This window comes from Emericellopsis atlantica (assembly GCF_019669845.1).
Source record: "Emericellopsis atlantica unplaced genomic scaffold F5Z01scaffold_7, whole genome shotgun sequence".
In the NCBI taxonomy this organism is placed as follows: domain Eukaryota; kingdom Fungi; phylum Ascomycota; class Sordariomycetes; order Hypocreales; family Bionectriaceae; genus Emericellopsis; species Emericellopsis atlantica.
In genome coordinates, this window is record NW_025764709.1 from 488,603 (window position 1) to 516,509 (window position 27,907).

General features: G+C 52.5%; 8 protein-coding genes across 8 annotated transcripts; 2 read left to right on the plus strand and 6 right to left on the minus strand.

The window, feature by feature from the left end:
- Positions 1 to 88: 88 nt before the first annotated feature.
- On the minus strand, positions 89 to 2,293 carry F5Z01DRAFT_618439 (uncharacterized protein; the record flags this gene model as incomplete). Its single annotated transcript, XM_046261034.1, has 3 exons — positions 89 to 1,825; positions 1,899 to 2,171; positions 2,237 to 2,293. 3 exons carry the CDS (start codon positions 2,291 to 2,293, stop codon positions 89 to 91), a joined length of 2,067 nt encoding a protein of 688 aa, XP_046120269.1.
- A 468-nt stretch (positions 2,294 to 2,761) lies between these two features.
- On the minus strand, positions 2,762 to 3,772 carry F5Z01DRAFT_680308 (mitochondrial FOW-1 like protein; the record flags this gene model as incomplete). Its single annotated transcript, XM_046265586.1, has 2 exons — positions 2,762 to 2,816; positions 2,877 to 3,772. The coding sequence occupies 2 exons, from the start codon at positions 3,770 to 3,772 to the stop codon at positions 2,762 to 2,764; spliced, it is 951 nt and encodes a 316-aa protein (XP_046120270.1).
- Positions 3,773 to 5,099: 1,327 nt separating this feature from the next.
- Positions 5,100 to 6,668, minus strand: F5Z01DRAFT_634667 (citrate synthase-like protein; the record flags this gene model as incomplete). Its single annotated transcript, XM_046262080.1, has 3 exons — positions 5,100 to 6,336; positions 6,410 to 6,474; positions 6,555 to 6,668. 3 exons carry the CDS (start codon positions 6,666 to 6,668, stop codon positions 5,100 to 5,102), a joined length of 1,416 nt encoding a protein of 471 aa, XP_046120271.1.
- Positions 6,669 to 7,979: 1,311 nt separating this feature from the next.
- On the plus strand, positions 7,980 to 10,605 carry F5Z01DRAFT_506647 (uncharacterized protein). The gene is made up of 5 exons (XM_046260317.1): positions 7,980 to 8,320; positions 8,386 to 8,631; positions 8,710 to 8,806; positions 8,868 to 9,870; positions 9,921 to 10,605. Exons 1-5 carry the CDS (start codon positions 8,201 to 8,203, stop codon positions 10,594 to 10,596), a joined length of 2,142 nt encoding a protein of 713 aa, XP_046120272.1. The 5' UTR covers positions 7,980 to 8,200; the 3' UTR covers positions 10,597 to 10,605.
- Positions 10,606 to 10,780: 175 nt separating this feature from the next.
- Positions 10,781 to 12,356, minus strand: F5Z01DRAFT_649938 (cell division control protein 4). The gene is made up of 3 exons (XM_046263121.1): positions 12,285 to 12,356; positions 11,034 to 12,229; positions 10,781 to 10,970 (listed from the first exon to the last, which is right to left on the minus strand). Exons 2-3 carry the CDS (start codon positions 12,132 to 12,134, stop codon positions 10,938 to 10,940), a joined length of 1,134 nt encoding a protein of 377 aa, XP_046120273.1. The 5' UTR covers positions 12,135 to 12,229; positions 12,285 to 12,356; the 3' UTR covers positions 10,781 to 10,937.
- A 4,286-nt stretch (positions 12,357 to 16,642) lies between these two features.
- Positions 16,643 to 17,284, minus strand: F5Z01DRAFT_649941 (uncharacterized protein). The gene has a single exon (XM_046263122.1). It carries the CDS (start codon positions 16,995 to 16,997, stop codon positions 16,770 to 16,772), a length of 228 nt encoding a protein of 75 aa, XP_046120274.1. The 5' UTR covers positions 16,998 to 17,284; the 3' UTR covers positions 16,643 to 16,769.
- A 1,066-nt stretch (positions 17,285 to 18,350) lies between these two features.
- Positions 18,351 to 24,122, minus strand: F5Z01DRAFT_618953 (uncharacterized protein; the record flags this gene model as incomplete). Its single annotated transcript, XM_046261062.1, has 9 exons — positions 18,351 to 18,542; positions 18,598 to 18,915; positions 18,969 to 19,406; positions 19,650 to 20,127; positions 20,178 to 20,776; positions 20,822 to 21,236; positions 21,274 to 23,000; positions 23,048 to 23,897; positions 23,947 to 24,122. The coding sequence occupies 9 exons, from the start codon at positions 24,120 to 24,122 to the stop codon at positions 18,351 to 18,353; spliced, it is 5,193 nt and encodes a 1,730-aa protein (XP_046120275.1).
- Positions 24,123 to 24,344: 222 nt separating this feature from the next.
- Positions 24,345 to 25,318, plus strand: F5Z01DRAFT_506760 (uncharacterized protein). Its single transcript, XM_046260318.1, has 2 exons — positions 24,345 to 24,533; positions 24,588 to 25,318. The coding sequence occupies exon 2, from the start codon at positions 24,620 to 24,622 to the stop codon at positions 25,115 to 25,117; it is 498 nt and encodes a 165-aa protein (XP_046120276.1). The 5' UTR covers positions 24,345 to 24,533; positions 24,588 to 24,619; the 3' UTR covers positions 25,118 to 25,318.
- The last annotated feature ends 2,589 nt before the right edge of the window (positions 25,319 to 27,907 follow it).

Consider the following 27,907-nt stretch of genomic DNA (forward strand, 5'->3'; position numbering starts at 1 on the left):
CCACAGCCGATGGTGCAGGCAACGGCCCGTGGTTGCAAGCTAATTTGGTGGTTATTTCTGCTGGGCTTCTTGTCCTGGGTAGGCTAGGCTAGAACATACCATCGTCAACGTTCTGCAGAGCTTGCGTCATGCTCTGATCCTCATACATGCCAAAAAGTGAGTCGGCGCTACATTCGTGAGGCTCCATGGACGTCCCCGTAGCCGCCGTTGGGGATGTCGGCATGTTCGGGCTACCTGTAGGGCTTATCCGCAGAATTTCCTCCGTCTCCTTCTCCATGACCAGGCGAAGAAGCTTCTGCAGCAGCTGGAGACCCTGCTCGGCCACAATCGTCTTCTGACTGAGCACCAGGAGCATACGCAGGAGCCGACGGATGCCCAGCTTGCACCCTTGTGATTGGGGACCCAGCGGATCGAGCGTCGTTACAACGCACAAGGTCACCCCGGCCGTGAACAGATGCATCGAGACGAAGCCAAGGGCATATGTCGTGGAAGCGAGGCCAAAAATGGCAGCGCGGTCTGCCCAGGATATCTGCACAGCTGCATCGCAGCATGCCTGGACGGAACATCTAAAAGGGTCGCGAGTTTCTTGGCTCACTGCCTCGTCTGCCGTCCTCGAATCATTATCGTTTGTCCTGTACGAAAGCAGGGGCCGATGGATGAGGATACGCGTGTTTTCAAACGCTAGTTTCAGCGCAAGGGCCTGTAGTCGGTATAGCTGATCGTTGGACAATGTATGCGACTCTTGTTCCATCCCGTTCTGGGCAACGTGATCTAATAGTTCCTTGTCTCCATTTGACTGGGCTGGACTGCCTAGTGTCAGCCTCCCCGGCAGCTCAGCATGCCACTGAGTGAGTCGCGCATCCAGAGATGCAACGCTGACGACAAGATTCCTGACATGGGAAGACGACCGCGTCCCGTACAGGTCAGTCAGTGTCGACTTGATGATCTTGGAGAGCTTGATCATGGCGCATTTATAATCAAGGAGAGTGGTATGACCAAGGCTCGACCTTTCTGGATCAGTGGCGATGGAATACGGGTCGTTGGGGTCGAGCGCACCGACATCGCAATCTGCATCCGCCATGCTCTGGGGGAATCCGTAGATCATGGAACAAAATGTGTCGACCTCGTGAATTGCCCACCAGCATCGTTTCGCAGCATCAGTCGCTGATGCATGGCGGTGGAGATGGAGCGCTTGAGCCAGCCGTAGGGCGCACCCGCAAAGCGTCCAAGCAAGTTCAGGCTCTCCGTGATATAGATAGTTGCTCCCGAGAAGCACACACATCTGCACAGCCTCTGTGGAGCCAAGGGCAATGACGTCCAGCAACCTGAGCCTGAGGGCTGTGAGGATACTCTCTCTCACAGCATTGGTGTCAACACCACGAGCGGCAAGCTGCCTCCGTTGGTCATCCGCGGCGAGTCGTAGACTGAGGGAGAAGACGGCGAGTAGAACGCTGAGGAAACCAATGTCTTTGCCACCAAGCAGTCCACCCAGTCCCAAGGCGTGGCTTCTGTAGAGTTTGGCGAACGAATCCCGGAACTCCATCTGGTGGAACAGGAGCATAAACCAATGGATCTTGTCAAAGTAGATTTCGACGAGGACCGTCGCAACGTCTGCTGCCGGCAGCAGTGAGATCAGCTCGCGCGCTGCCGCAGTGGACATCCTTTGAGGGACGGAAGCGACGCCAGATCCTCGAGGTATCCGCTCTCTCTCTCGCCCTGACATCGTGCCACGTGCCATCGCAGGGTTCTTGGCAGGTGTATGCCTGTATCCCAAAGCACGGGTTTCCGATGAGTCGGGCGACCTGGCACCGTGATGATGAAAGGTCTAGTCAACGGTAAGGTATGAGTTCTCAAGCCCGGAAGCCTGCGTTTCTTCCAGATCGGAACGTGAAGCTCACCTCCTCGGCCAGTCCGATGGTTGAGCTTGACTTGGCCCAGTCCGTCCCCGCCCGTGTTTCGGGGCCGCTGAGACTTGTGCCGTGGCACATTGGTGAGCCATCCAACGAGGCTGGCGGCTGCATCGATTGATTTGCCTCATTGCGCTTTCTTGTCGTCCTGCGGCGTCCACTGCGGGTTGCTGTCCCGTCATAAGGCCGCCAGAGGTCGGTCCGGCTGGGCACACAGTCAATACCGGAGCGACGGCATAAAGTGCATGGTTTTTGCGAGTCGCACTAAGAAGTGGTCAGCTTAGGTATGCTCGTCGAATCAGAGTAGGATACCAGACGCTATGACTGACCTTGAGCTTCTGTCGCCGGCATCGAACGCATGCGGTCCTCACATTGCTTGGAGCCATTGTTGGTTCGCTCGCCCGCCGGGATGGGAGTGAATAGGTCGAAGCAGAGGTATAAGAATAGTGATGCTGGAGACGATTGACCTCCGGTGGAAGCAGATGCCATTCTCGGTTAGCCTGGAGTGTTGTACTCCATGTCTCCTCCGACTTGCGTCGCCAAGTCATCGCCCATAGTCCGCTGTCTACGATAGCCCTGCCGCATTCTCGGCTTCGATAGTGATGGCCGCGCTAGAAATGTTCACAGGGGCATAGTTTCGATCAGATCCGTCTATATTTTCGCATGGATAGGTCTAGAAACAATTAAATAACAAAGATAAGTCTGCGTGGTGTAGCACAGCTCCGCGTGATTATGTCCCAGGTAAGTAGGTTGGTAGGTTATGAGCGCATGCGCGCTTCGACAGCACGGTAGGGAGACATTCCAGCCGCCCATGGTTGTCCTCCCTTTCGAGATTCCCGCCGAATAGAACTAGCTTAGTGCTTGGCGGAGACCTTGTCGCCGGTCAGAGCCTCGACGTACTGCTTGGCACTGTTTTACATGTCAGCATAGAGCCCGCGCGTAGGGGCGAGGGTAGGAGGGTAAGCTTACATATCACCAATGGCGACCATGCAGATAGTCTGCCAGACACCGAGACCGATACGGGGGGCGACACCGCGGTAGAGGCCCTTGATGCCGTTGTTGCCGTAGATGTACTTGAAAGTGTTGCCGACGGTCATCTTCTTGGGGCGGTTGGGGTCCTCCTTCTTGGACTGCATCTCGACGCGGATGACCTCGATGGGCTGGTTCCAGGCGGACAGGCCACCACCGAGACCGGAGGCGAGGATCTTCTCGCCGGCGCTGAGCTTCTCGCCGTCTTTCTTGCCGGTGGCGGAGCGGATCCAGCCCTCGGCGAGGCGGGAGAGACCGAAGCGGGAGCCCCAGTTGGTCATCTGGCGGATGGCGACGGCATTGACGCCCTTGTTGATGCCGGCGATGCCCTCCTTGCGGTAAATGTCCATAAAGGTGGCAAAGGTGGACTGGGGCTTGACGCCGGCGGCGGCCTGCTTGTGCTTTGTGATCTCGACGGTCTTCATGCAGGTGCAGAAGCCCATGGTGGCGTAGGCCTGGGCGACACCGCCGGTGATGCCGCCGGAGATGCCCGCGGTGAAGTCGCCGGCGCCGAAGCTGCGTGCGTAGTACTCGGCCTCGGAGGCGACAAAGAGGAGGACGGCGCCCTTGGTGGAGGCTTCGATCCAGGCCCAGGGGATGAGGCCCTGGTAGAAGCCGAGAACACCACCCCGGGACCAGACGCGTCCCAGGGCCGAGCCGAAGCCATCACCACGGTGGGCGGCCATGGTGGTCTTGACAACCTCGAGGGGCTGGCCCAGGGTGGTCACCTCGAACATGTTGAGGCCGGCGCCGAGCAGCAGGTTGGAGAACTTGACGGGCTTCTTCTCCAGCTTGGAGTTCCCCGCGGGGCCGGGCAGAGTAGCGGTTTGGACCATGGTGGTTGGATTCGACTGCAAAAGGGGGGCCCTGACCAAGGGAGGAGGGTGCTTCTTCGCGGGTTGGGCGTTTCTCTTTTGGGTCGTGAGCTTTTGACGGGCGACGACGAGCGACGACGAGACGTACGACTGCTGAGTCAGACGAGCGAGAGATAGCTAGCTAACGTTAAAGGCGAGAGACAAGCTCGGTCGATTCGGTTTCCGAGGGGCAAGCGATTGGGTCTAGAGACTGTGAACCGAGGATATGGAGTGAAGCTCTGGTTGCGCGCCCGTGATATTCCGTGGATACTTTTTCTGGAATGGAGACGGACTGGGAGAGGGAATATAATAAGGGGACGGGGTGCTCCTGCTGTTTTAGCTGGGCGGCAGGCCTGGTTGGTCCCTGCCGTGCCAGGCCAGCCAGCCAGCCTCACGGCGGGCGCGACTGCATTTGCACGTGCTTTTTTAGGGGCTGCTCCGGCCGGTGGCTCAGCGGGTGCCTGGCCCTGCTCGGCTACTGAATGCACCTCAGCATCTTAGCCGAGTGGACATGAAGCTCCAGGCAAAGTTCATGTCTTCTTCTGTTTGTTTTCGTCACATCACATCTACTTGCACAACGTTGGCTGCCTTCAATACCCTTCAATTGGCCCGAACCATCGTCTCACGTTGGCCGCGCTCGAGCTCTAGCCCATGTCCCAAGCTGGTTGGCTGGCGCCCCCAAAGGTTTAGGCCAGCCAGCCCCCTAACAGCAGCGCTATCGGCGCGTTACCGTGCCGCGCCAGGTTCATCAGTTGGGGGGGGCTCCAGTCCTCATCTCAACATCCACCCCATTCGGCGCCTTCAGCCTTTCTTTGTTGAGCCTCCATCCAGTCTGCTCCATTCAATTTTGCTGCGCGTCTGCCTGCAAAGGGTTTTCTTCGGCGAACGTCACTGATATCGGATGGTAAGGATACGGTTCCTGCGACATTGCGCTGGTCTCCCTCATGTCATGTCACAGCCAGCATCTCCAATTGACCTTAGAGACCCCGGTTCGGTGCATTTGCACCCGATCCTGTCAACCCGATATCGGGTCGCGCGAAAAGAAAAATCACATGCAGGTGCAACATTGTTGGACAAAGGAAATATCAGCCGTATTGAACCCGACTTTCATTATTCTAGGAAGGACTCCGTGCAACCCAACTACTATACATGCTAGATAGCAACTTGCTTGGGTGTAAGCCGTAGAGCGCCGCAAGACCCTCTAGCCACCTTGATGATGTTACAAATAAGAGTCTCCGTCTCCCGAGCGACCCAATGCGCCGTGCCTCTCGCCCTTTCGCAGCCTTCGTGTACAACGTAGAAAAGCTTCTTACAGCTTCTTGACGAGCTCAGCCCACTTGTCGGTGGAGAAGGACTTGGGGCGCTCAATGGGGGCACCGAGGGCACGGTCAATGATGAGCTGGGGAAGGACACCAATGGCGCGCGAGACACCAAAGAGCACGGTGTAGTAGTTGGCCTCGGTGAGACCGTAGTGCTGCAGGAGGACACCAGAGTGGGCGTCGACGTTGGGGAAGGGGTTCTTGGTCTTGCCGTGCTCGGTGAGGACGCCGGGGGCGATCTTGTAGACCTGGCTGACGAGCTGGAACATGGGGTCGTTGGGCATCTTCTCCTGGGCGAACTTGCGCTGGGCCATGTAGCGGGGGTCCGTCTTGCGGAGGACGGCGTGGCCGTAGCCGGGGACGACGCGGCCCGAGTTGAGGGTCGACCACAGGTAGTCGGTGATGGACTTGTCGCTGAGGTCATCGCCAACAGACTTCTTCATCTCCTCGAGCCAGTTGAGCACCTCCTGGTTGGCCAGGCCGTGCAGGGGACCGGCCAGACCGTTCAGACCGGCGGCGAGGGACAGGAAGGGGGAGCTGAGGGCGCTGCCGACCAGGTGGGTGGTGTGGGCAGAGACGTTGCCACCCTCGTGGTCGGTGTGGATGGTCAGGTAGAGACGGAGGAGCTCGACAAAGTCCTTGTTGTCGCCAAAGCCGAGCTGGTTGGCAAAGTTGAAGGAGTAGTCCTGGTCCTTCTGGATGGGGGCCACCTTGCCGCCCTTGAAGACGTTCTGGTAGATGCGCGAGGCAATGTTGGGCAGCTTGGCGATGAGGTCCATCGAGTCCTCAAAGGTGTAGCTCCAGTACTCCTTCTTGTTGATGCCCTTGGCGTAGGCCTTGGCGAACGACGAGGTGTGCTCGAGCGCGTTGACGGCCAGCGAGAACTGGGCCATGGGGTGGAGGTCGGTAGGGCAGTGGTCGATGAGCTCCTCGACGAACTTGGGGATGTCGGAGCGGGCCGCCCACTCGGCGGACAGGGCGCGGACCTGCTGCTCGGTAGGGACCTCGCCGGTCAGGAGAAGCCAGAAGAGACCCTCGGGCAGGGGCTCCTTGCCACCGGGGGCCTTGGGGAGAAGCTCCTGGCACTCGGGGATGGTCTTGCCGCGGAAGCGGATGCCCTCCTCAGAGTCGAGGACGGAACCCTCCCAGACGAGGCACTTGATGCCACGGGCGCCACCGTAGACCTGGTCCAGGGTGACCTTGTCGACGACCTTGGAGCCGTGCTCCCTATCACAGTATTAGCATCGAGTGTCGACAGCGCCGCGTCGCGCGGCGAGCAAAAGGGGACGGTTCGACTGACTTGCGCAGAGCCTTGACCTGCTCCTGCTTCTCGGGGAGAAGCTCAGCGAAGCGCTCCTTGAGGGTCTGTGTGGCCACGGGTTAGCGGAACTGTCACGGATGGATGCGCCATTCAATGGATGATGGATGGTTCGGCAATGTCGTACCTGTGTCTTAGCAGAATAGCTGCGGACCGCGTTGTAGCCAGTAGCCCGGCCAGTGAAGGCAGGGGTACGGAGGGAAGCCCTCAGCATGGAGTTGCTCACGCGGACGGAGGCCATTGTTGCGGATGAAGACTGGTGGAGGAGGTGAATGGGCGGGATGTTGCCTTTGAAGCAGAATGGGATGGGAGGATGAGATAGGGTCGGGCGGAAGGAAGGGGAAGGGCGGGACTAATAAAAAGGCGCAGAAAAAAAACAGGAGTCGCCTGGAGGCTGGCAGCTGGGACGCACGGGTGCCGGAGGTACATCATGTCCGGCGTCGTTTGGTGAGCGCTTGGCGGCAGTGTCCACCACTCACATGTACCTTCCGCCGGGTGGAGCTATCACTTTTAGGGTGCGAACGCCGTCATCGTGCTTTTTGGAGGCTTGTGATAAGCTGTCAGTTGGTGTAGATGGTCTGTACTTGAACACGTAACGGAACCAATTGGGGCTCCTCATTGCAGCCGTTAGTTTCGTCCATAGCTGTGCATTCGCACCGCAAGGTTGTTGGCTATCCGTGGGACAAACTCAACAGATCTCCCCAGCTCAGGCGGCTTGTCTAGCGCGCTCAAAGGTCTCGGTGAGCAGCGGTGAGCAACAGATCTTCAGGAGAAAGGGTGACTGGCCTCGTCCATTGGCCAAGGTAATTGACATTGTAGCAGAGCACACGTACATGCGATTAACAGATGAGTTTTGGATGAGTTCGTTTCATGATGCAAGTGGATCGGGCATATTCGGTCTCCAGTCAATGCACCTTGAAGCAAGCGAATCCACCGAAGTCTGTCTTCACTCGCGGAACTATAAAATGACGGAATAACCATTACCTGCCAAGATACTTACGCCCGGATATCATTTGGGGCAGCAGAGCTGCTGCATTCCCGCATTAGTGTGCATGTATAGGCGTGCGTAGCTTCGATTAGGCATTCCGCCGACAGCACTTTAGGGTAGGCGCTTCTTACCTTATTATTATCCCGCCACCGACAATATCCGGCGTCGAGTCCACACGTCGGTTGATTGTCGGCACCCGCCGCTGATGAAACCATCCACTCACACATCGTCAGGCTTTTCACCTTCTCCTCTTTCCCCTTCTCATCACCCACCACACACGCGACACCACGCTCACTTCATCACCGTCCATCTTCTTCATCGTCATTTGTGCGCGCGCACTTGAATCAACTGCGCGCTCTACACCGCCGGCAACTTTTGCGCCGCGCCGTTTGCCTAGATCGACCGTGCGACCCGATTCTGGTGCCATAATATCCCTCTTCCTTGGGTGAACTGGTGGATTGTTTTCGTGTCCGGGACGGTTTCTCCACACAACGCTGCCACTGGCATAACCTTGAAAATAATCGCGTCGCGATCCCTTCGCAATCTCTAGACTCCTTGAGACGGCGACGATTCGCCCTGATTCATACGTATACCCCAACTGCGCGACTCGTAAACAAACAGTCCGTCCTCCACCACGGTGGACGTGTAAAGCACAACACTAGAGGGTCATCTGCGGCACCAAGGCATTATACGTGCAGTAGTTGTTTGCGTACGAGCTTGATTTGTACACGTATCGGAGATCTCGGTCCTGGACATATATCCCCCGTCTGCAAACCTGTGGCAACATGGCGTCTCCTGTAGCGGACCTTGAAGCTGGCCTCCAGGCCATGCTTAGCCTGAAGCCTCCCGGTGTCTCGGGCTCGCGCATCACCAGCCTGACTTCGTTATGCGTCGCCAATATTGAGGCAAGTTTCCATCCAGCGAGTGCCCCCGTCGTATTCCCAGTTGACTAACATGAACCTCTCGACAGTCCGAATCAGTGCTCATTCAGAAAATCTACACCCATTTCAAAAAGGCCCCCGGAACTCATAAGCTCGGTGTCCTCTATGTTGTAGACTCGGTGACGCGCAAATGGCTTGAGCAGGCAAAGTCGCAGGGGCAAGCAATAAACAGCTCTGCCTCGGACGGGACCTACGCTGCTGGCGTGAACAGAGTGACAGAATTGATGCCCGCGCTCATGAACGATATCCTTCAGTCGTGCCCCGAGCCCCAAAAGGTATGCACATTCGCGTGTGACGAGAGCTCACACGCCCGCCCGTAATTTGACACGAGCATCCGCTCACACACTGTATAGGAAAAAATCAAGAAACTGCTTGATATCTGGGAAAAGGGGCAGACTTTTCCACCCTCCATGGTAGCATCTTTCAGAGAGCAGATTGCCGCCCCGGCACGTACGTCCACATCCCCCCCAGCGCGCAAAACACACTACAGTGATACTAATGCGAATCGCAGCTGCGTCGACAACGCCTCCAGGTAGCCCTCCAGCTGGCTTGATCGCGTCTCTACAGGGCCGTGCACCATCGTCGGCCCCGGCCCCAGCAAGTCCGGCTGCCAGTGCTGCCCCAGCAGTTGGCGATGCACAGTCTATCCTGGCCGCTCTCAGCAGACTGAAGGCTGGGCAAGAAAACTCTTCCTCGCAAAGTGCTCCCAATGTCCCGGCTCCTGCGCCGACCTATTCTATTCCTCAGCCTGGTGTGTCGCAAGCAACGCCTCCCGTAGCTCAGTCGCCATGGTCACAACCACCTCCGCAACAACGACCAACGCACCAAGGTGCTCCATCGTATCCCCCAAGCACCCTTCCCGGGGCGCTGCCATTCAACATGCCCCAGATCCCGGGGCAGCAGGGTCTCCCCGCTGGCATGCCTACTTTCCCAGGAAACCAAGCAATGCCGCCCTTCCCTGGAGCAGCAGCACCCGCTATGCCTCCACTACCAGCAGCCGCCACGGCTGGAATCGACCCCAGTATCATCGCTGTGATCAAGACTCTGTCGGAGCGTGGTGTTCCCGCTGACCAGATTGCGACCATTGTGCAGAGCATGAGTGGCGCACAGGGCCAGCAACAGCCTCCCGCGCAGCAGGCCCCCGCTGCGAACCCATATGCAAGCTGGCAAGCGCCAGCAGCGAAACCGGATGGCTGGCGAGGGCAGAGCAACGGAGCGAGGTCCCCTGGGTACGGACAACGTTCTCGATCACGATCACCTGATCGTGGCTGGGGCAACAGAGGGTCCCCACGCAACGGGCATGGCGGACGTGATAGCTATGGCCGTGAGGATGGCAAGCGAGACTCTCCTCGAGGGGGCCGACGAGGCAACGACTATCGCGATCGCAGCCCTCCCAGGAGACGAGGAGACAACGATCTCCCACCTCCCAACAACCAATGGGTCGACTTTGACCCGGAGCTGCCTAAGGATCACATCAAGGTCTTTAGCAGGACACTTTTTGTCGGAGGTGTTACGTGAGTATTTGATTTCAGAGTGCAAATGCCACCAGACTAACAACGAACAGTTGCCCAGAGCACGAGCTGCGCTCCATGTTTAGCAAGTACGGTACGGTGCAAACGTGCATCGTCAACAAGGACAAGCGCCACGCCTTTGTCAAGATGATCTCGCGCAAGGATGCCGTCGCTGCGAAGAATGCGACGCAGGACTCCCGCGATACCGACATGCCCCTCCGGACGAGGTGGGGTGTCGGCTTCGGTCCCCGCGACTGCAGTGACTACTCCAGCGGCGTCTCGATCATTCCTGTCCACCGCCTGACGGAGGCCGATGTTAAGTGGATGCTCACGGCTCCCTACGGTGGCAGCGGCGGTCGCGAGATCAAGACCGGTCTCGTGGTTGAGGAGCCTGATATTGAGATTGGCGCGGGTGTATCTTCCAAGGCCATCAGCCGGCGCATGCAGACGGACAAGGGCGGCGCCACCGGGCCCAAGTCCACGCGCCATCGCGAGTCGGATAGTGGCTGGCCTCGTAGGGACAACAACAACAACAATAACAACAACAACCGACGAGACGATGATAGGGGCCAGCAGCAACAGCAGCAGCAGCCACAACAACAGCAGCAAGGCGGCAACATGCCTTTTCCCTTTGGCATGGGCAGCCTGCCCAGTGGCATGCCCAACTTCCCAAGTGGCTTCTTCCCCGATATGAACGCTGGTGGACAGCAAGGAGGTTGGCAGAGGTGAAGAGAGGTGGAGGACATTTAATTAGCACAAATACATTGGGCTTGTACATGCTGGGCTTTTGTATATACCCACGCTGGCGTTTCGGGACATGCTCTCTCCTGCGTTGCTGGTGACCTCGCTGAGGCTTCTATGGATAATGATATACGTATGCAATACAATCGGGGCTCCGTATTCGCTTCAACATTGTTTGCTCTTGTGACATTTACATTATGCGTGATATGTAACGCTCTTATCAGACTATTGGCTTCGCCGTGCGTCATGTACACCGAGAGGCCAATATAACCACATCAACACCTACTCACGCCGTCTGCAAAGGCAGAGGAGCTACCGAGTTGATGGGATCAACTTCCTTGCGCGGCGTCGAAACTAAATATCTTGCGTGTCTCCTTGTTAGCATTGAAACATAGAAAGATCAAAAGTCACGGATATCTGCATACCTCAACATAGGTCTCGTCACCCCGCTGTACGGCTGCCACACATCTCTGTTCATCAGACTTGACCTGCCAGACACTATTCAAGCCCGAAATCAAGCAGGTGCTCTCGACCGTGCGCCTGTCCTGCATATGCACGGCCGTACTGCCACCCCAGATTGTTCTTGTGGCATCAAGCTGAAGACCCCAAACATGTCTTGCGTCTATGGCCAATTTCTGGAGACGGTCGCCTGTCTCAAGATTCCACGTCCAAATTGTCGTGTCGTCTGCAGAGGACAAGTGTTCCCTGTGAAGGGCTAGGAATCGTACAGGTAGTTCATGTCCTTGGAGTGTGAAAACACAGCTACCGGTCTGTAGGTCCCACACCTTGACTCGAGAGTCCAACGATGCGGATACGATTCGATTGCGCTCGTCATCTACAACGATTGCGGACACTCTCTGTGAGTGGCCGGTTAGGACGTGATGCAGCTCGCCTGTGCCAACATGCCAGATACGGACAGTAGAATCGTCAGAGCAGCTGGCCAACATATCTCCAGAGCCCGCGAGATGACGTACGGTCTCTGTGTGGCCGCATAGTGCACGTACAAAGTAGGGATTGTCCTGTAACCCGTGGTGTTCCAGATTCTCATGGCGATCATCATCCTCATTCTTGGGAAGCCGCCAAACGCGTACTTGGCCGTCACGGGATCCAGAGATGATCAGCGGGTGATGCTGTATTGTAGTGGCATCCTCCACGTCGCGCGGATCCGTGTCAGTTCTTGGCTTTTCCTTCATCCGAATCTGAAGACAGCGCACAGCGGCAGCGTGGCCACGTAAGACATGCTGCCATTGTCCGCTGTTGAGATCCCAGACTCGGACGCTTCGATCCGCGGAGCCAGAGACCAGTATGTTTCCTTCGTATTGGAGACACCAGACGCCAGATTCGTGACCTCGTAGCTCTTGCCTCAGCTCGCCCGACTTGATGTCGTGAACATGGATTAGGGTGTCGTCGCTCCCGGTGACAACCTTGTCATCGTCAAACTGAAGGCAGGTGATGACATGTTGTGAGTGTGCGGCAAAGGCAGTGTGCCTCGCTGTCGTTCCACCGCTCATCCGGCCCTGATCCATTGTTCTCTACTCCGCGTCAAGTCCTGATGCCGCGTGAAATTGGTCTTATCTGCCCAAGGATTGATTTTGATTTGTACGAGATGATGGTTCAACGTCTAAGGCTTGAGTTAGAGTGACAGGCTCTAGGCGGAACTGCTTCTTCAAAGATACCGTGAGCAAAGATATGCTATAGAAGCAGTCAAGTGTCAGAGTGGCAAGATGTTGATATCACTGCAAGTGGCTGGAGCGGGGAGTCTTTGTCCAACGTATGCACCACACATTGCAGCATGTTGGTCATCCGGCGTGCCGCTGATCGGTTATAGCGGCAGAGACGGTGCAACCCCCTTAGATCTTATGCTATTTTCATTTGCTTTTTATGGCAAGTGATTCTCTCTTCTGAGCCAAAAGTATTTCTGCTTAGTTCAACGCCTTTCTACGATACAATAACGTCGTCTTACACATCAAGCATAACCACATCAGCACCCACCCACGCCCAGCCGTTTGCACAGGCATGAGAGCTCAATAAGAACAAGATCAACAAAAAGATCAAACACACATACAACAGCCGGTATTCGCTGGTCGTCACCGACCCAACTACTAATCAGCCCCTCAGCGGGTTGACTATTGGAGAGCGGACGGGATCCCGTATTGTCCACTGGGTATGGTCGTATGTGATATGTGCAGCCAGAACATAGGTCAATAGACCTGAAACCTTAACATTTCGGCAAGAATGAGGACGTTTCAAGCCACCAAATAAGTGGTAGTCGCTAGGAACCGCTGAACTCACGAACATTTTGCCCTCGATGCTTGCTAGCTTACTTGCTATTTTTAATTTTGACTCGCCACTCCGAATTCAGGTAGCCGCTCAAGCATTAGTCGTGACTTCGAGTCTGGGCTACCTGTACATCCCTTCCCGCACCCAGCCGCATTAAATACCTGCCGCCCCGCATCCCTGGACCCCGGTCGCCCCACGTGCGCTGTGCTGTGCCGCGTTTCCACAATCTCTTCGAGACTTGACTCATGAACTTGCCCCTGGGACAATGCGCCCACGCTTGGGATCGTGGGTAGCCACACTGAGGTTTTATGTAGTCCTTTATATAACCCGCGAATCCGAGAAAAAGGGTCAGCCACTGAGTGCCGATTTCTCCTCTGTTACGTGCTAGTCCACCGTTTGAAAGTGCAGTTTTAGCATGCAGATAGAGGTGATATGGTGGTCGTTTCATAGGGTGCGGAATGGCTCACTTTAGCAGTCACCTGTCTGATGTGCCATCATGGGAGGGCGTCGTGTGGGTGCTGTTTGAGGCGGGCCTTACGGCTCGCTAAGGCCTAAATGCACAAATAACGCACAATCCAAATGTATTCATAGCCCAGTGCGCCGTCCGTATGCAGCCTCCAAAACCAGACTCACCGAGCAAGAAAGGAGGCGGTCTCCCGTGTGGCTTTTGGCGAGGCTGCCCCGCAAGCTCTCTGGCGGTATTGGTTCATGTTACCTAGCCATTGCTAGAAACTCACGAACCAGTCCTCGTAGAGGTGGATAAAGGAGGGACGCCCGCTTGGTTTACATCACGGAAGCCGAATGTGCAGGAGTTTGCGTTTACCTGCAACGACGCTCACCCGCCGTCCGTCCCTGAAGCTATTGACTTGTGCACAGGGCGAGGTAAAAACACAGCATGACTCAACACGGAAGCAGTGAACGCTATGTGGAGAACCCTGGCGATCCCGATATCGCGGGCCTAGGGGTGATTCGCCTTTACACCTGCACTTGTTCTTCAAGAGCCCAGAAAACTAACCATGGCAGGTGACGGTGGCATTTTTAACAACTTCAGCCATAATCGCCGCTACTATTGTCGCCCTCTACTTCAGGCAGGGGCTTCTAGAGAGATAGTATAATGGCATTGACAGAACTCTGCTACGGAAGTTATCAACAAAGTCACACACTGCATCGCTTCCAAACCAAGCTCCAGAATCATCGATCCATCGTGTCAAGCACGAAGCCGTCAACTTTGCCCTGCGAAGGCTCCTTATCAACTTGAGCGATCAGCAGCTAGCGATTGGAGTTTCCATCGCCATTGCAGTTTACGCGAAACTTGCGGAGCCAGCCGCGTTCTCGGTGTATTCTTTCCGTATGGCGGCGGCAACCATGTCGCAGGCCTGCTTCGCCCACTTGTGTGTCATGACGGTCTTGTCCGGTGGTCCATGTCCGAAAAGGAGCGTGTGGTGGAGATTGGCGATCATGGGTACCTTTCTGGTCCTTCTTCTCCCTCTGCTACTCCTCAGCGGCTTCCCTTCTATCAATCGGCCAAGTCAAGTCCGACCTCGAAATCGGGCTGAAGGACACAAAACAGGACATCGAGGGAGTCAAGGACGACATCGAGGAGTTCAAGGACGAGGTCAGGACACGTTTCAACGCTATCGATTTGTTCATATTGGAAATGCGGGCCGATCGTATGCGTTCAAATGCTTTTCAGAGGAACGCGGCATTACGTAATCTAACTATGCCTTTTCGTCCTCTCGTTACCTTTTAACCCGACAGAGGTATCGTCTAACCCGATTCTAACCTCTTTCTACAGCGTATAAACAACTTCTTTGCCCTCCGAATACTATCTAACTACTACTAATATCGCACGTTAGAGTACCTCGCTAACTTTTACGATATTCCCCTTACTCTATTATATTCTTCTAATAGCGATAATAAACACGATCCTATTCTTATATAAGATCCGAGAGGTGTCGTAGACTCTTTAGAGACAATCTTAGGCCTTAATAAAGATAATATCGAAGCGTTCTGCTAGAAAGTTCGGCAATACGATAATCGACCTAGCCAACCCATTAAGCGTTCCTAGCTTTAACCTCCCTAAGGCGTTCCGCACCCGATTCGACGGAAGCTTGACTAAGAGCACCGCGACTTAAGAAAACCTAGCTCGCGCCCCGCCCTTAGTAAACCTTCCGAAGAGCTAGACAAGGCAAGGGTAGAATAGAGATCCTATAACACTCCGTCTTCTTAACGTCCTACGGTTAATAACCTTCGAGGAAGAGCACGAGACGCCTTAAAGGGTGGCAATCTATTATCTAACGCAGGCAGCACGACCAATCCACGTACTAGTTCGCGAGAGCCATCCGAGAGCAGAAGTCGGGAAGAAGGACTAGCGAAACGGTGAACTGCGACAGGCTATCGTGACTTGTGACCCAGCATACTGAACCTGGCTTCGTATCGGATCATATGCTGTGATACGGAAACACTGCCAGCCTGGGGGGTCAGTAGGAACGGAGTCTGGTAAGCTAGATAGGAAAACAGAGTAAGATCGGTGGCATGTCGCCGCAAACTCTCCACTTTAGTCCTTCCCAAAGCTAGGCTACTACCGCGGAGGATGTGGCTCTCAAGTGAATAGGTACATTGGGTGGCTGGTTGACGACTTCTACGCCCTTCGAACTCCATCTGACCATGATCAATATCGCATATTGGTATACCTCGCCGACTTCTACCATCTCTTGCTCCATCACATACTTCCCATGGCGATGGTGAACACGATCTTGTTCTTATACGAATAGCACGCACCCTATCAAGCTCCAGGACTGCCTCAGGCAAGGGGTGGTCCAGGACCCCAAGCACAGGAGCACATAGAATGCGCATGAATAGGACCCGAAGCGGCCATCTCTTTTGTAATGGACAAGGCACTTGAACAGCCTTCTCCGTGGCGCATCACATAAGATTGCGTTGTTTCGTTGAAGGTCTTGGTGGAGGAGTTCGACGGCGTTATTGAGCATTTCAACTTGTTCTTCGGTTGTCCTGACCCGGCATTACATACCATACTGCCATCGGAACTTCTTTACCGACCGGAGATGGGCTTGGAAGCTGTTAAGACCCAGTGCGACCCGACATAGCAGCCAGCTTACACGCCGCACGTGACCCTGAAACGCCCATTATTCACGATCCAATCATGAATAGCTCGGAGAACGACAGAACGGAATCCAAATACAAGGGTTCATTTGAATATGCTGTCACTCCGACGATCGCGGCAAAGTACCATCTTTCAACTTGGTACGAGGGGACCGACCTTCCGGCCGATTGGGTTATTGCGATAACCGATAACGGCTGGACAACTAATGAGGTTGCTCTTGAATGGATTAAGCATTTTGATCGTCATACAAGCCCTCGTACGAAGGGCATATATCGAATGCTTATTCTTGATGGCCACGAAAGCCACCATTCAACCGACTTCGAGCTATTTTGTCAAGAGAAGAAGATCATCACGGCCTGTATGCCGGCTCATTCTTCCCATACTCTTCAGCCCCTCGACGTTGGTTGCTTTAGGCCACTTAAACAAGCGTACGGACGACAAGTGGAAGATCTAATGCGCGCACATATCACGCCTGTCTCAAAGGTTGACGTCCTTCGCGCCTTTCGTGCGGCTTTCTACCATACTTCACGCAGAAAAATATATAAGGAGGCTTGGCCGGCACTGGCCTTATACCGTACGACTCAGAAAGGGCCCTCTCGAAGCTTGATGTGAAGCTTCGTACGCCAACTCCTCCTGCAGACCCTATTGAGAACATGCACCCTTGGGTGTTGAAGACGCCTTAATGCCCTCACGAGGTCTGCTCACCGTCACAGCTTATCTTGATCCGCTACGAGGCCTTTTTCATATCGAGTTGGACCTATGCGTTGACAGTCCTAGCAACCAACGCTCCGCCTGCAAACACAGAAAGGCTATCTCCCTCGATTGGGCTGTCATCATCCGACTGCAAGTTGTCGATCCACTCGTGTTGACGAATGGCTCTTTCAGCCACCGGGAAGCCAAGTGAAGATATTTCTTGTTGCCATCTCCGACACCTCATCTTCGAAGTCGAGTCCACCATAATCAACAAGCGTTTGGCAAATGGCATGATCTAGGATCATGCCGTGCTTGGGGCGGTAGTTAGACATAGGGGAGCCTGCTGCTGTTATACCTTGTTGAACATACTCTCCGCCCACACATGCCCAAGTAAAACTATGGTACTCCAATTGATGTACCGCTCCAAGTAAAAAAACAAAACCCTCATGACCCGTTGGGAATGGGAGGGAGCCAGGATCATTTCAATGCTACACTGCCTGCAGTCCTGTGCCCTCTCCCAAGCATCTGCTCTGGCGTCGCTTAGCTCCCAAGCAAGGTTGTCCCAGGGCATAAGCACGTGTCTTGGCTTTTTCGCCATAATGAAGTCGCAGCGGGCCCAATGTCTTCAGCAATGGTTTTCTTTCCTCCCAGATCAGTCGTTGATTGACTTGGAGTCCACTAACCCTTCGGGCGCTGTAGCCGGTCTTGGGTTGGAAGGCTGCAAGCAGAGTCGAGCATTGGTTGGATGACGAGACAGGTGGACACCGGTGTGTGTGATGCATCACTTCAACGGCGGCTATCCAGGGACGCGACAAGCATTAGCGTATGAAATCGCTCCAAGCGCAGTGAATCTTTCGGCAAGGCGCATAAGCTCTTCAGCTGGCGGGGGATGCTACATGGTGTTCGCTGTGGCTGGTGTGGGCATGTTGATCGTGGCCTTGTGTGCCTGCATGAGCTTTAATTAACATTCATCATGCTTCACGATTGCGTTTCCTGACACTTCTACACCCCGGAACTCCGGATTTGATCTGACCTTGACCCTGTTTGATTTAAGGGATGTGGCTCTGATTCTGACCATAGGGCAGACAGTCTTTGGGGCTGTCGCGTCAACGAAAGCCAGCAACCACGAAATGCAGCCGGAAATGCATTGCCACGTTTGACATGCAGATTTACATTGTCCTCTTGTGCCAACAAACGCAAACGTCCAGGGCATACCGTAGCCTCGTGCACGCGACAACAGCACAGCCAGATTCGAGCCGCTGTCACTCTGCCCAAAGCGCGTACTCAGTTCAGGGGGTTAGCTATCTCCTAAACCTGGCCGTCAACAACCCGAAAGATTTTTCAATCAACTACGTCAAAAAATCTCGTGTCTCCAGTCACTTGAGGAAGTGCAGCGAAGATGAAAACCCGGACTTTTGTCGGCCATTGAGCCGAGTCACTCAAAGAGTCGAGGATCCTAGCATTGGGCCTTGGTGTTTATAAGTAGACAGTCGGATAAAAGCGATAAATTCCGACAAGATGCGGCTGCTTAATTCTGCAAACTTGGATTTCTGTCCCTTTTATGAATTCAGTGCACAGATTTGCCGTTGCATATCTAATTCCAGAGCCACCAACAGCCCCAGCCTTACCTCGACGAATCATCGGTCTATGTCCTGCGAGGACGAATCTTCCACGACTCTGCCTCGAAGTGCAGCTCGCCTCTACGCCTCATTCCTTCTGGATCGACGAGCACTCGGACTGAAGCCGAGTTCATGCCAAGATCAAAGACGCGCAGAAGAACGTAAATTCGATCAAGATTGGACTCTTGCCCTGGTCCACTTTGGCTACAATCCTGCATCTGCCACCAAGTCAGCATCTGGCGATCCGTATATGCGGGCTTGTAAGGCACTTACCCTCCTAAACTGAGACCCGTTCATGAAAAAAGCCGTGTTGAAGGAGTAAGGCGTAGATTTGACCTCCAGGTAATACAACGGCCGCGCTTGGCGCTGACGCTCGACATCATAGCTTTCGAGGTATCCCTTGTCGGCCAGAAAGGATGTGAAGGCTCCCGTATGATCGCGGTACGTGATATCGGCCGTCTCCGCGCCTCCCCAAGACGAAATAGCAGCAAACTCAGGATGTGCGCTCGCGTAGCCACGAATATTGCTTTGCCAGTTGCCAAGACCGAATTCAGGAAGTGAGGGTTCAATACGACGAAGCAGCTCAAACATCTGTATCTCTCAATTAGCATTTGGGCAAAAGGAATGACCATGTCAGAACTCACAAAGAGCTCGCCAGCTGCGCCGACCATTTTGTCCCTTTCGAGTCTGCCAAATGGCCGCAGGAATGGCAGCCTGTTCACAGGATCGCCTGATGACTGTCCATCCAAAACATTCCTGAGCTCGAACATGTCGAATGTTCCCCTGGATGGAAACTCAATTGTTCTTGCTCTATTCACGAGCGCCTCCAACAAGGATCGGTAAGGGGAACTGTTGGGCACTTGCGAGGGAATCGAAAGCAGCGGATCGACCTGAAGCGGCTGAACTGGGGCAGAGTGGGACTGGTACGGAGAAGTATTGGGCAGCTGTGAGGGAATCGATAGCTGTTCATTGACCTCAATTGGCTGTACTGAGGCGGACTGAGGCCGGAAAGGAGAGTTGTTGGGCACCTGTGAGGAATTCGAAAGCAGCGCATCGACCTCAATCGGCTGTACTGAGGCGGACTGAGACCTCAGACTCTGTCGACTCACAATCGTGGAGACAATTCTACTCTCGTCCTCGTTTTCTCTGGTTCTGTAGGATGAGACTGAGGTCGTTGGGGTCGGTACCCGCTCATCCCCTGTGTCGCTCCATGTCTGGATAGATGGAACATTCGGCTCGTCAACGCTTGGGATGCCTTCCTGGCGCTGATCATGGAGATTTTGCGTCTGCTGCAAACTCCCGTTAGGCGAGATTTCGTTTTCGACATTTTCCTCATCGCTATCATCGTCATCCGCATCAGCGTATGCTGCGCCAGCATCTGGAATCCCAAACTCCAGCAGAATACTGTTAAGAGCACATATGCGAGCGCTTAAGACAGCCTGAACAGCACGTATCCCACATTCTTTTGCAATTTTTGCGTAATCATCAGCGCAAGCCTCGATGATGTTGGTATCGGGATTGGTCATAATCCATTCGAAGAGGTACTTGGGTAATTTGCTTTGGAAGCAAGCCTCACGGTCGGATCTCTTCCTAGGGACGAAGACCTTCATGCCCTGGCTGCTTTCGTCAATTACAAGGGCAACGCCATCGTCTTTGTCGTGTGAAATTGGCTCAGTGCCACCTTGGTGTAGTAGCAACGTAGTGGTGATTTTTCTTGTCTCAAGTGTGTCGCAGTTCCGCAATAGCTTGTAGAGCGCATCGTATCCATTGGCCACCCGCGGACTTTGGTGATATTTCGCGATGCTGTTATTTTGTCAGCGACAAAGTATGACTCTATTATCCACTAGCGGTACCTTAATAGTGTGCCTGCTTTTGCTGTGATACGACGTTCGGGTTCGGAAATAGGTCGAGAGGATATTCTGTCCGGCACAAAAATCTCTCGCACTGATGTAGAAAGATATCTGTCCTGGAGATTGGCCCATCGAAAGAGTTGCTCGAGCCCTCGTACTTGTTCGATGTCAAAGTCGAGGAGCAGCGCCTTGTCTCGGAAGCTCGCGGCCAAGGGGGCGCGGTCTACTATGGCAAAATGGCCATCACCGCCCGAAAGGAAAACTTCGCCATCCGGCCTTCGCACTGGAAATATGCGGTTTTTGCACATTTTGGCCGCGTCGATATGTCCCCAGTCTTCCTTGCCGAGCAATGCGCTGAATTCAAGAAGGTCCCCTTTGAGCCCGTCGATTGGGATGCTCAGGTCAGGGTTGCTAAGTTTGTCGTACAGCATGCGAAGAGTCACTTTCTGTACTCCAATTACATCTTGAAAGAACGATTCAAGACCATCATAGTCGCCTTCATTGTTGATAGGGGTTTTACTTGGAATGACTGTGGCTGCTGTCCACAAACACTCGGAGCTCTTGTGCCAGGACGTCTTACCGTTTGGCTTGTAGACAAGACTCTTTGATTCAAACGCATGACTATGGAATCGTTCAGTCATTCAAACTTGCCGAATAATTGAGGCGTGTACATACCGTATATTTTCAGAATTGGATTGGTTCTTGTTCTTGGCCAGCCACTTGTATAGGCAAATAATGGAATCAAAATCAGGGTCTTTGTCTTGGTGTTCCTCGAGCTCCAAGATGGCAAGTTCCCAGTTCCACTTAGTCACCTGGACAATGTCGCAAAAGAAGTGTTTCAAACTGGAACTGCTGGAAGAAACAGATGATTCCCCGGGCATTGGTCCGTACATTTCCTCGAGCGCAGCCACGGCTCTAGGACGCTCAACAGGTGCTGTCCAAACGCAATCGTTCGGCATATACCAGTCGGACTCTTGAGACTCGGAGTACGCAGGAATGAAGATGAGATAGCAACTTTGAAATTTGCGTCTGCTTTTGGTCAGTAAAAGGGAGATGCTGTACCTGTCCGCAGCAGGCAAGGAGTCGGAGATGCAATTACCTGAGTGTTTCCCTCACTCGTGGCTCATCAGCGGAGGCACGAACCTGGGCGTCCAGAAAGATGTACAAATCGCGAACTCTTTTGAACCCTGAGCTATCCCGAGTACAGTGCCGTAGACCATTATTTCTTCGGTATTGCGCATGCCCAAGGTATTCTAGAAGGGTTACACTGAACTGAAGATCATCTTGTTGCCACTTGAGGTTCAATTTCGAGGCAAGTGAAGTGACTTGTTGCAACTCCAAAGGATGACCATTGTCATCTGATGATAGGTGGAGCTCCAGCCACAGGAACGGATCATCGTCAGACAGAAATCTTTTCGCCAAATCCTCGAGGCGACTTGTCGGAAAGAACGTCTCCTTCAGCTTGCAGAAGCGGCCTCCCCTGCAAACAACCTCGATGTTGGATAGTTCTTCCAGAAGAGCTTGATTGGCGTAGGTCTGCTCACTTTCCTTTTGCCATAGTTTGTGAAGAAGACTCATGAGCCTTTTGGGTCTGTGCTTGGCTACGTAGAGGAACGGTTTTGAAAGGTTGTTTTCGGATCTCTCCTTCAGGCGAAGGTTGCGCCGAATGTGTATGCAGTCGTGAAGCCAGTCTACCCATCGAGGAGACTCAGAACGACGGTCAACCGGTGGGTTAAGCAAGTAATCATCGTGGAGAAAAGGTACTTTGTACCCAGGAGCCCCATCGTCGATATCTTGGCCATCAGGTGTGGGGGACAAGAGGTGGGATGCACCTAGAGCGTCATCTGATGGTAAGAAGACATCTTCACGACTTGGATCCCTGATTACCAAGTCATTTGTGAAGACTTTGATGCCGAGGCTCATCCGCGCAGTTTCCATGGCATGAGATGTTAAATAAGCGAAGTGCATGTCAGCCAAAGACATCCCAGGGGTAAGGATTGAAGATCCAATCTCTCGGTATCGCTGCCTTATTTGATCCAGCACAATCCTAGTTGGCGCTGTTGCAACGCCAATTAAATCAAAAAGCTTCTTTCGTTCTGGATTGTTGCTAGCAGAAGGATTGATTACCCGCAATCGAAGACCCTCGGGGATAGGTACTTCGTCCGAGTCAGCGTAGTAGACGGGGCCCTCGCGCACAGAGGCCCAGTTCCCACCTCTCAAAGGAAGGACGTTCATCTGTTTCAATTCGCCGATTGAAGCGTCCCATTTTTTTTGAAAAGGAAATTGGAACAGTTTTGCTGCGCGAGTATGCCATTCTTCGCTTTGGCATGTCTTTAAGCGCGACCTAGCGTTGTCTAAATCGCACCTGGCCCTCGCGAGGATCTCATCCATGAATATATTTTCGAGACCCAGGGACTTCAGCAGTTCGAGGTCTTCCTGCGCGTATCTTGGCGACAAATATTTTTCAGGGGCGATATCGGGGAACAAAGGCTGTCCTTTGTGATCGACATCAAGGCGCGAGTTCCTCCTCATTTCACCAATCTTTCGAAGAGGTCCGAGACTGGCAGGCCTGAGCACGGGGGTCACTTTGACATTGTCTTTGATACCGTCGATTACGCCGGTCCAAAAAGGTCCCCAGGCATTTTCACTGTCGTCCGATGGTAGATACCGCATCCATCGGTACTGGAGCGTCTCATGTTCACACATTTGCAGCACAGCCAGTACGAAAGCTGCAGGGATTTTGTGCCCGAGAGATTGATTCCTAGGAGATGTCGTATCGATGCTCTCCCGATTGGCGCCCGTCACAAAGTCTGCTTGGATGACGAACTAATGCTTATTAGCTCAATACTATGCGTCTGCGTTGGGTTCTTTACTTTGAAACCGGTCAGTGTGGCAGGTAGAAAGGAGAAGAGCCACTGGTTCTGCAACACTGGAACCGATTTCTCATCCAGAGGGAAGGCGAGGACAATTTCGCTGGTTGCGTACGACTCAGATTCCAACGCCTCATTATTGTATTCTCGATTTTCGCTTTTTGGTAAACCCCGGGCTGTATAAGTAGTGAGGTGAAAATGCTTCTTCGTGAGGGTCTCTTGTTCGCCCTCACGCCTCAACCGCTCGGTGCTGACGAGTCGCCCAATCCCGTTGGACCTCGAATATGTGGATGAGTCCTTGGGTTGGTCATTGTCATCGTAAGTCCTGACGACGATTCTTTTGATCTTCCTCATGAAGAGCAACATTTCCTCATGGATCACCTTGAGCTGCTCATTGATGCTAGCAAGTATGTCTTTGGAGTCTTGTTCGTGGAGCCATAAGGTGATCCGTGTTCGACCTTGTTCGCCTGGCGCAAGGCCCTCTTCCCATTGCGGCGATATCATCCCCATTCCGGAGTCTCTCTTATTGTGCGTGAAAGAGAAGCAAAGGTTCCCGGAGTGAATCACAGCCTTGTAGGCCACCTTGAAGACAGATTTGAACCCGATTCCCTTCTCACCAATGTAAGCCTGTGTACCACTTTTGGAGCTTCTCCCAATGTTGCAAATTGCCGACAAATTGGATTTGGTGAAGCCATCTTCGTTGCATTCGCAAATCACGCGATTCTTGTAGACCTCAAAAACCACGAAGGGTTCGTTTCCGCTCTCCGCTGCCCGCTTGTAATGATTGTCTTCGCAGTTCTGGAGGAGCTCGAACAAGAAGCGAGCTTCACTGGTGTACAGGTTTTTGGCCAATCTTTTCGCGTCAGTAGAGGCCTCTGGTACAGGTGGAGAGGCAAAGCCACGTTATCACCGCGGAACCAATAAGTTGATCCTTCCTCAAGAACGCATCCTCAAATATCCTTTTTCTTGCCATGTCCCACTCCGCCATGGCCTGCCAGTGCTGGTAGTCGACGAAGCCGTGGGAGGTAGAGATGCTCTGGACAAGCGTCCGCGCTTCTTCCCGACTCAAGGCTGACATGGTGATAAATTGAAGGTTTTTAAACAATATGATATCAGATCTTTTTAAAACAATCAAGTCGGGAAAGATTCTTGGATTTCAATCCGTTGGGTCAAGCATAGGGGCCACGCAATCAAATACTGCGAGGCTCTGCGAGAACCGCAGGAACTGTTGTTGGTTGACATGTTCATGTTGGTCCATGCCCAAGTGAAACACGGAATGAAGGGAACTGCCCAGGCAGGCCATGATTGTGGATCCTGTTTGGCAGCATGCCTGGGGTCATGCAGCAATCACGCCGCAGCTGCATTTGACCAATTCTTGCGACCTCAAGCCTGGGACTTTTGTGTTGTGTGCTTGGGAGTGTGGTGTAAATCTTGCCGCTCAATGTATACTTGTGTGTGAGATCGAGGATAAATCGCTTGTGAGTTTAGAGTAAGATTCCGTCGATGGACTGTTGCGACGCGTGCGACTGCTAATGGGCAGAAGGGTAGTATCGACTCACACTGGCGGCGAGGGGCATGCATATGCATCGGCCCCTTGCCAGCTGCGGTGGCCTGTCATTGACGGCCGCGCACAAAAACCTGAGCGACTCCCTATCGAAATGTTACGTGATTGCGCAGGCATCCCACGGGGCTTTCTTCATCTTGGCGCGGGTAGACGGAAGGAGCGACTGTCCATGCATTTCGGTTAGAAATGATAGAGCGAAGCTTCGATTGTCGAGGAGCACGCTTTCCCATTCGGTGATGGATGGGGAACTCAGACATCAAACATCTGTGCTTAAGCTGCTGAGGCGAGGGCAGAAGCAGACAAAGAAATCGAGCTATGCGACGTCGCAAACTGGCAGGCTGCTAGGCGACGGTGAGAATGATGGAAAACCGCGCGCGGAGCAACCTCGAATACTGTGCTACTATGCTGCCGATGGTGAATGTAACGTTTTTGGCTGTTTCAACTCCTTTTCTCCCTTATTTTTGCGCAATTACCTCTCCGGGGTGACGCTGGTGACTCTGAAGTTCTAGCATAACTTGGCTCAGCGAGAGGACTTGACCCCATGTTGGAGGAGCTTTTCGCTTTTCCAGGACTGTTACGACCCGATATACGACCGCATGCGCCTCTCACGTGCCCCCCGCTTTTTTCCTCTTATTATATATTACCCGCATACCACGTAGAATAAACGACTATAGGCGACTAGCAACTATAGTCGACTACGCTATAAAAGCACTCGTAAACGATAGTCGACTATCGTCGACTATATAATATTTACTTAGTATATAGGAAGCCTAGCTTTACTATAGTTAGTCTTTACTAGCTCCTTAGCTATTAATATAATTATCTACGTAAGATCTATTATCTCGTATATAGACTATAACCCGACCGCTTAAGTTAACGATATCTTAGTATACTTAGTTTATAAACCGACTTTAGATCTACCTACCCTATAGCTAGTCTAACCCGAACGTTATATATTAATAGCTCTTATTTAGTATATTACTATATTAAGGTACTTAAGTAATACGATACTATAGCTAGCGAATCCTTTAAGATAACCCCTAAGTCTATTAATAAGGGTAAGGCTATAGCTAAGTATACCGAGACCTCTTAGACGGCTTAGTTTATAGATTTAGACTCGGACGAGTCCGACGATAAAGATATAAAGATCCTTAAAAAGTAAATCTAAGAGTTATAAGGGTAGCTATAGTGTGACGTTCGGGTCTAGACTAGCTACCGGGTAGATAGAATAGAAGTCGGGTTTAAACTGAGTACACTAGGATGTCGTTAACTTAAGCGGTCGGGTCACAGTCTATGTGCGAGATAGTGGATCTTGCGTAGATAATTGTATTGATAGCTAAGGAGCTAGGTAGAGACTGACTATAGTGAAGCGTAGCTTCCTATATACTAGTTTATAAAAGTAAGGGCTCACGGGAGCGTCGTGATCCAGTAAGCCATGCGTTGATGTTGGAGCGTAGGCTCACGGTGAGGTCGCGAGCTATACTTTATGCGTGGTAGTATGATTAGAGGAAAAAGTAGGGTGCACGTGAGAGGCGCATGCGGTCGTATGCTGGGTCGTAACATGATATCTCCCCTCCCGAGATTCTGCCCCTAGAATCAATCAAAACCAATCGTTAGTCTATACTCGTGAGTCCTATTAATTCCTTCTCCTTTATTATTTCTTACATATACTAACGCTATGTCCAGTCGCTCTTCTGACGTTGCTCGAAAGACTCGCGAACGCCTGAAGCTTGCTTACGCCATTGCTTATGACGGTGCTGACGCAGACATGCCGTGCACCTATTGCTTTAAGAATTAGAAGCCTTGTCGTTTTGATAATAGGTCTTCGAAATATAGCGAGTGTGTTCGTCGCGGTCGTCCTTGCGACGGGACGTTTGTAGCGTCTTTATATGTGTATTTGTTCCTTTCTTGCTCCTTTTCTTGACCTTTCTTTAGTGAATCGTTTGCTTGAATAGCGTGAGAAGCTTAAGAAGGACGAAGAGAAAGCTAAAGAGGCTCTCCTTCGTCTTTAAACTGAGCTCGCGACCGCTATTGGTCGTTTGACGCGGATACGGAAGATTCGCCGACGCATGAAAGAGCGTATTAACGACTCCGTTCGCCGTGGTTTAGCCGGTCTTAAGGAGGATGAGCGGGATGACTCGGGGTCCATGGCTCCCGCTAAAGCTATTCCTGTTTTAGATAGTTATGAGCACTGGATTGAGAATAACCTAAGGTTCTTAGGTCTTCCTGACAATCCTAACTAGTCGTCCTTGGGTTTGGGTGATGATTTTACGGACGTAGTTTTTTTATCTAGAGCTAGAGCTGCTGGTGGTAGTTCTTCACGAGGTGCCGACAATCCTTGAGATATTTGGCGGGTTCCTATGTATTTTCGTTGTTTGCATAGCCCTTCTATTTGATAAGGTACTTGACTTCTCCGTCGATAGTTTGTTTGTCGAGTATCCGTTCTGGTTCGTAGAGTTCTTCGAGAACTTCTAGTTCGTAGTTTGTTTTTGCGTTTTGCGGTGCCTTTTCGAGTAATAAAATGTGAAAAACTAGGTGCATCCTCATACTTAAGGGTAGTGAAAGTTTATAGTTAGTGTCTGAGATAACTTCGTTAATTTTAAATAGTCTAAGTTTTTTGTGATCGAGCTTCGGTAAAGGTCGAGTTATTGTGAAATTTTTGCGTAGTAGGTAGACTATATCTCCCCTCCGAAAGATCGGTCCCTTCGATCTTTTCTGATTATAGTACTTCGATATTCGTGTACGTACGAATTCGAGCTATTTCTTCATGTGTTTATATAGTAAGCGTAATTAATCTGCTTTAAGCATAGCTTTTTTAGCAAGAGGTCCATCCCTTGGTGTTTTGTTGCCGAACTCGGGTTCGTATCCGTAGTTCGCGTAGAATGGTGAGATTTTGGTTGATTCCGTAGGTGCGCTATTATAGGCGAGTTAGGCGAGTGGTAACTTCGAGACCTAATCATCCTGTTCATAGTTAATATAGCACCGTAAGTACTATTCCAATATCTGATTCAATCTTTCTGTCTGTCTATCCGTTTATGGGTGGTAAGCTGTGCTAAGCTTATATTTAGTCCTAAGCTAAGCTATCAATACTTGCCAAAACTTCGAGGTAAATGTCGTTCCTCGATCCGAAATAATTTCTTCCGGAAGGCCGTGGTTAGCCACGATATGTTTGAGTATTGTGTATGCGAGTGTTTCTGTATCCGTTGCTTCTTAGTATGGTAGGAAATATCCGAATTTGCTTATCCGGTCCGTGATAACGAATATACTATCGTATTCGACGTTAGATCCTGGTTCCTTAG

What these genes read in the sequence shown, in the direction of transcription:
- F5Z01DRAFT_506647 (XM_046260317.1), top strand. Translation starts at nt 8,201, where the DNA reads ATGGCGTCTCCTGTAGCGGACCTTGAAGCTGGCCTCCAGGCCATGCTT. An exon ending in CGTGCCCCGAGCCCCAAAAG is followed by an intron (nt 8,632 to 8,709) that starts GTATGCACATTC and finishes CACACTGTATAG; the next exon opens with GAAAAAATCAAGAAACTGCT. An exon ending in GCAGATTGCCGCCCCGGCAC is followed by an intron (nt 8,807 to 8,867) that starts GTACGTCCACAT and finishes TGCGAATCGCAG; the next exon opens with CTGCGTCGACAACGCCTCCA.
- F5Z01DRAFT_649938 (XM_046263121.1), bottom strand. Translation starts at nt 12,134, where the DNA reads ATGGATCAGGGCCGGATGAGCGGTGGAACGACAGCGAGGCACACTGCC. An exon ending in GTGACGAGACCTATGTTGAG is followed by an intron (nt 10,971 to 11,033) that starts GTATGCAGATAT and finishes GAGACACGCAAG; the next exon opens with ATATTTAGTTTCGACGCCGC.
- F5Z01DRAFT_649941 (XM_046263122.1), bottom strand. Translation starts at nt 16,997, where the DNA reads ATGCCATTTGCCAAACGCTTGTTGATTATGGTGGACTCGACTTCGAAG.
- F5Z01DRAFT_506760 (XM_046260318.1), top strand. Translation starts at nt 24,620, where the DNA reads ATGCATATGCATCGGCCCCTTGCCAGCTGCGGTGGCCTGTCATTGACG.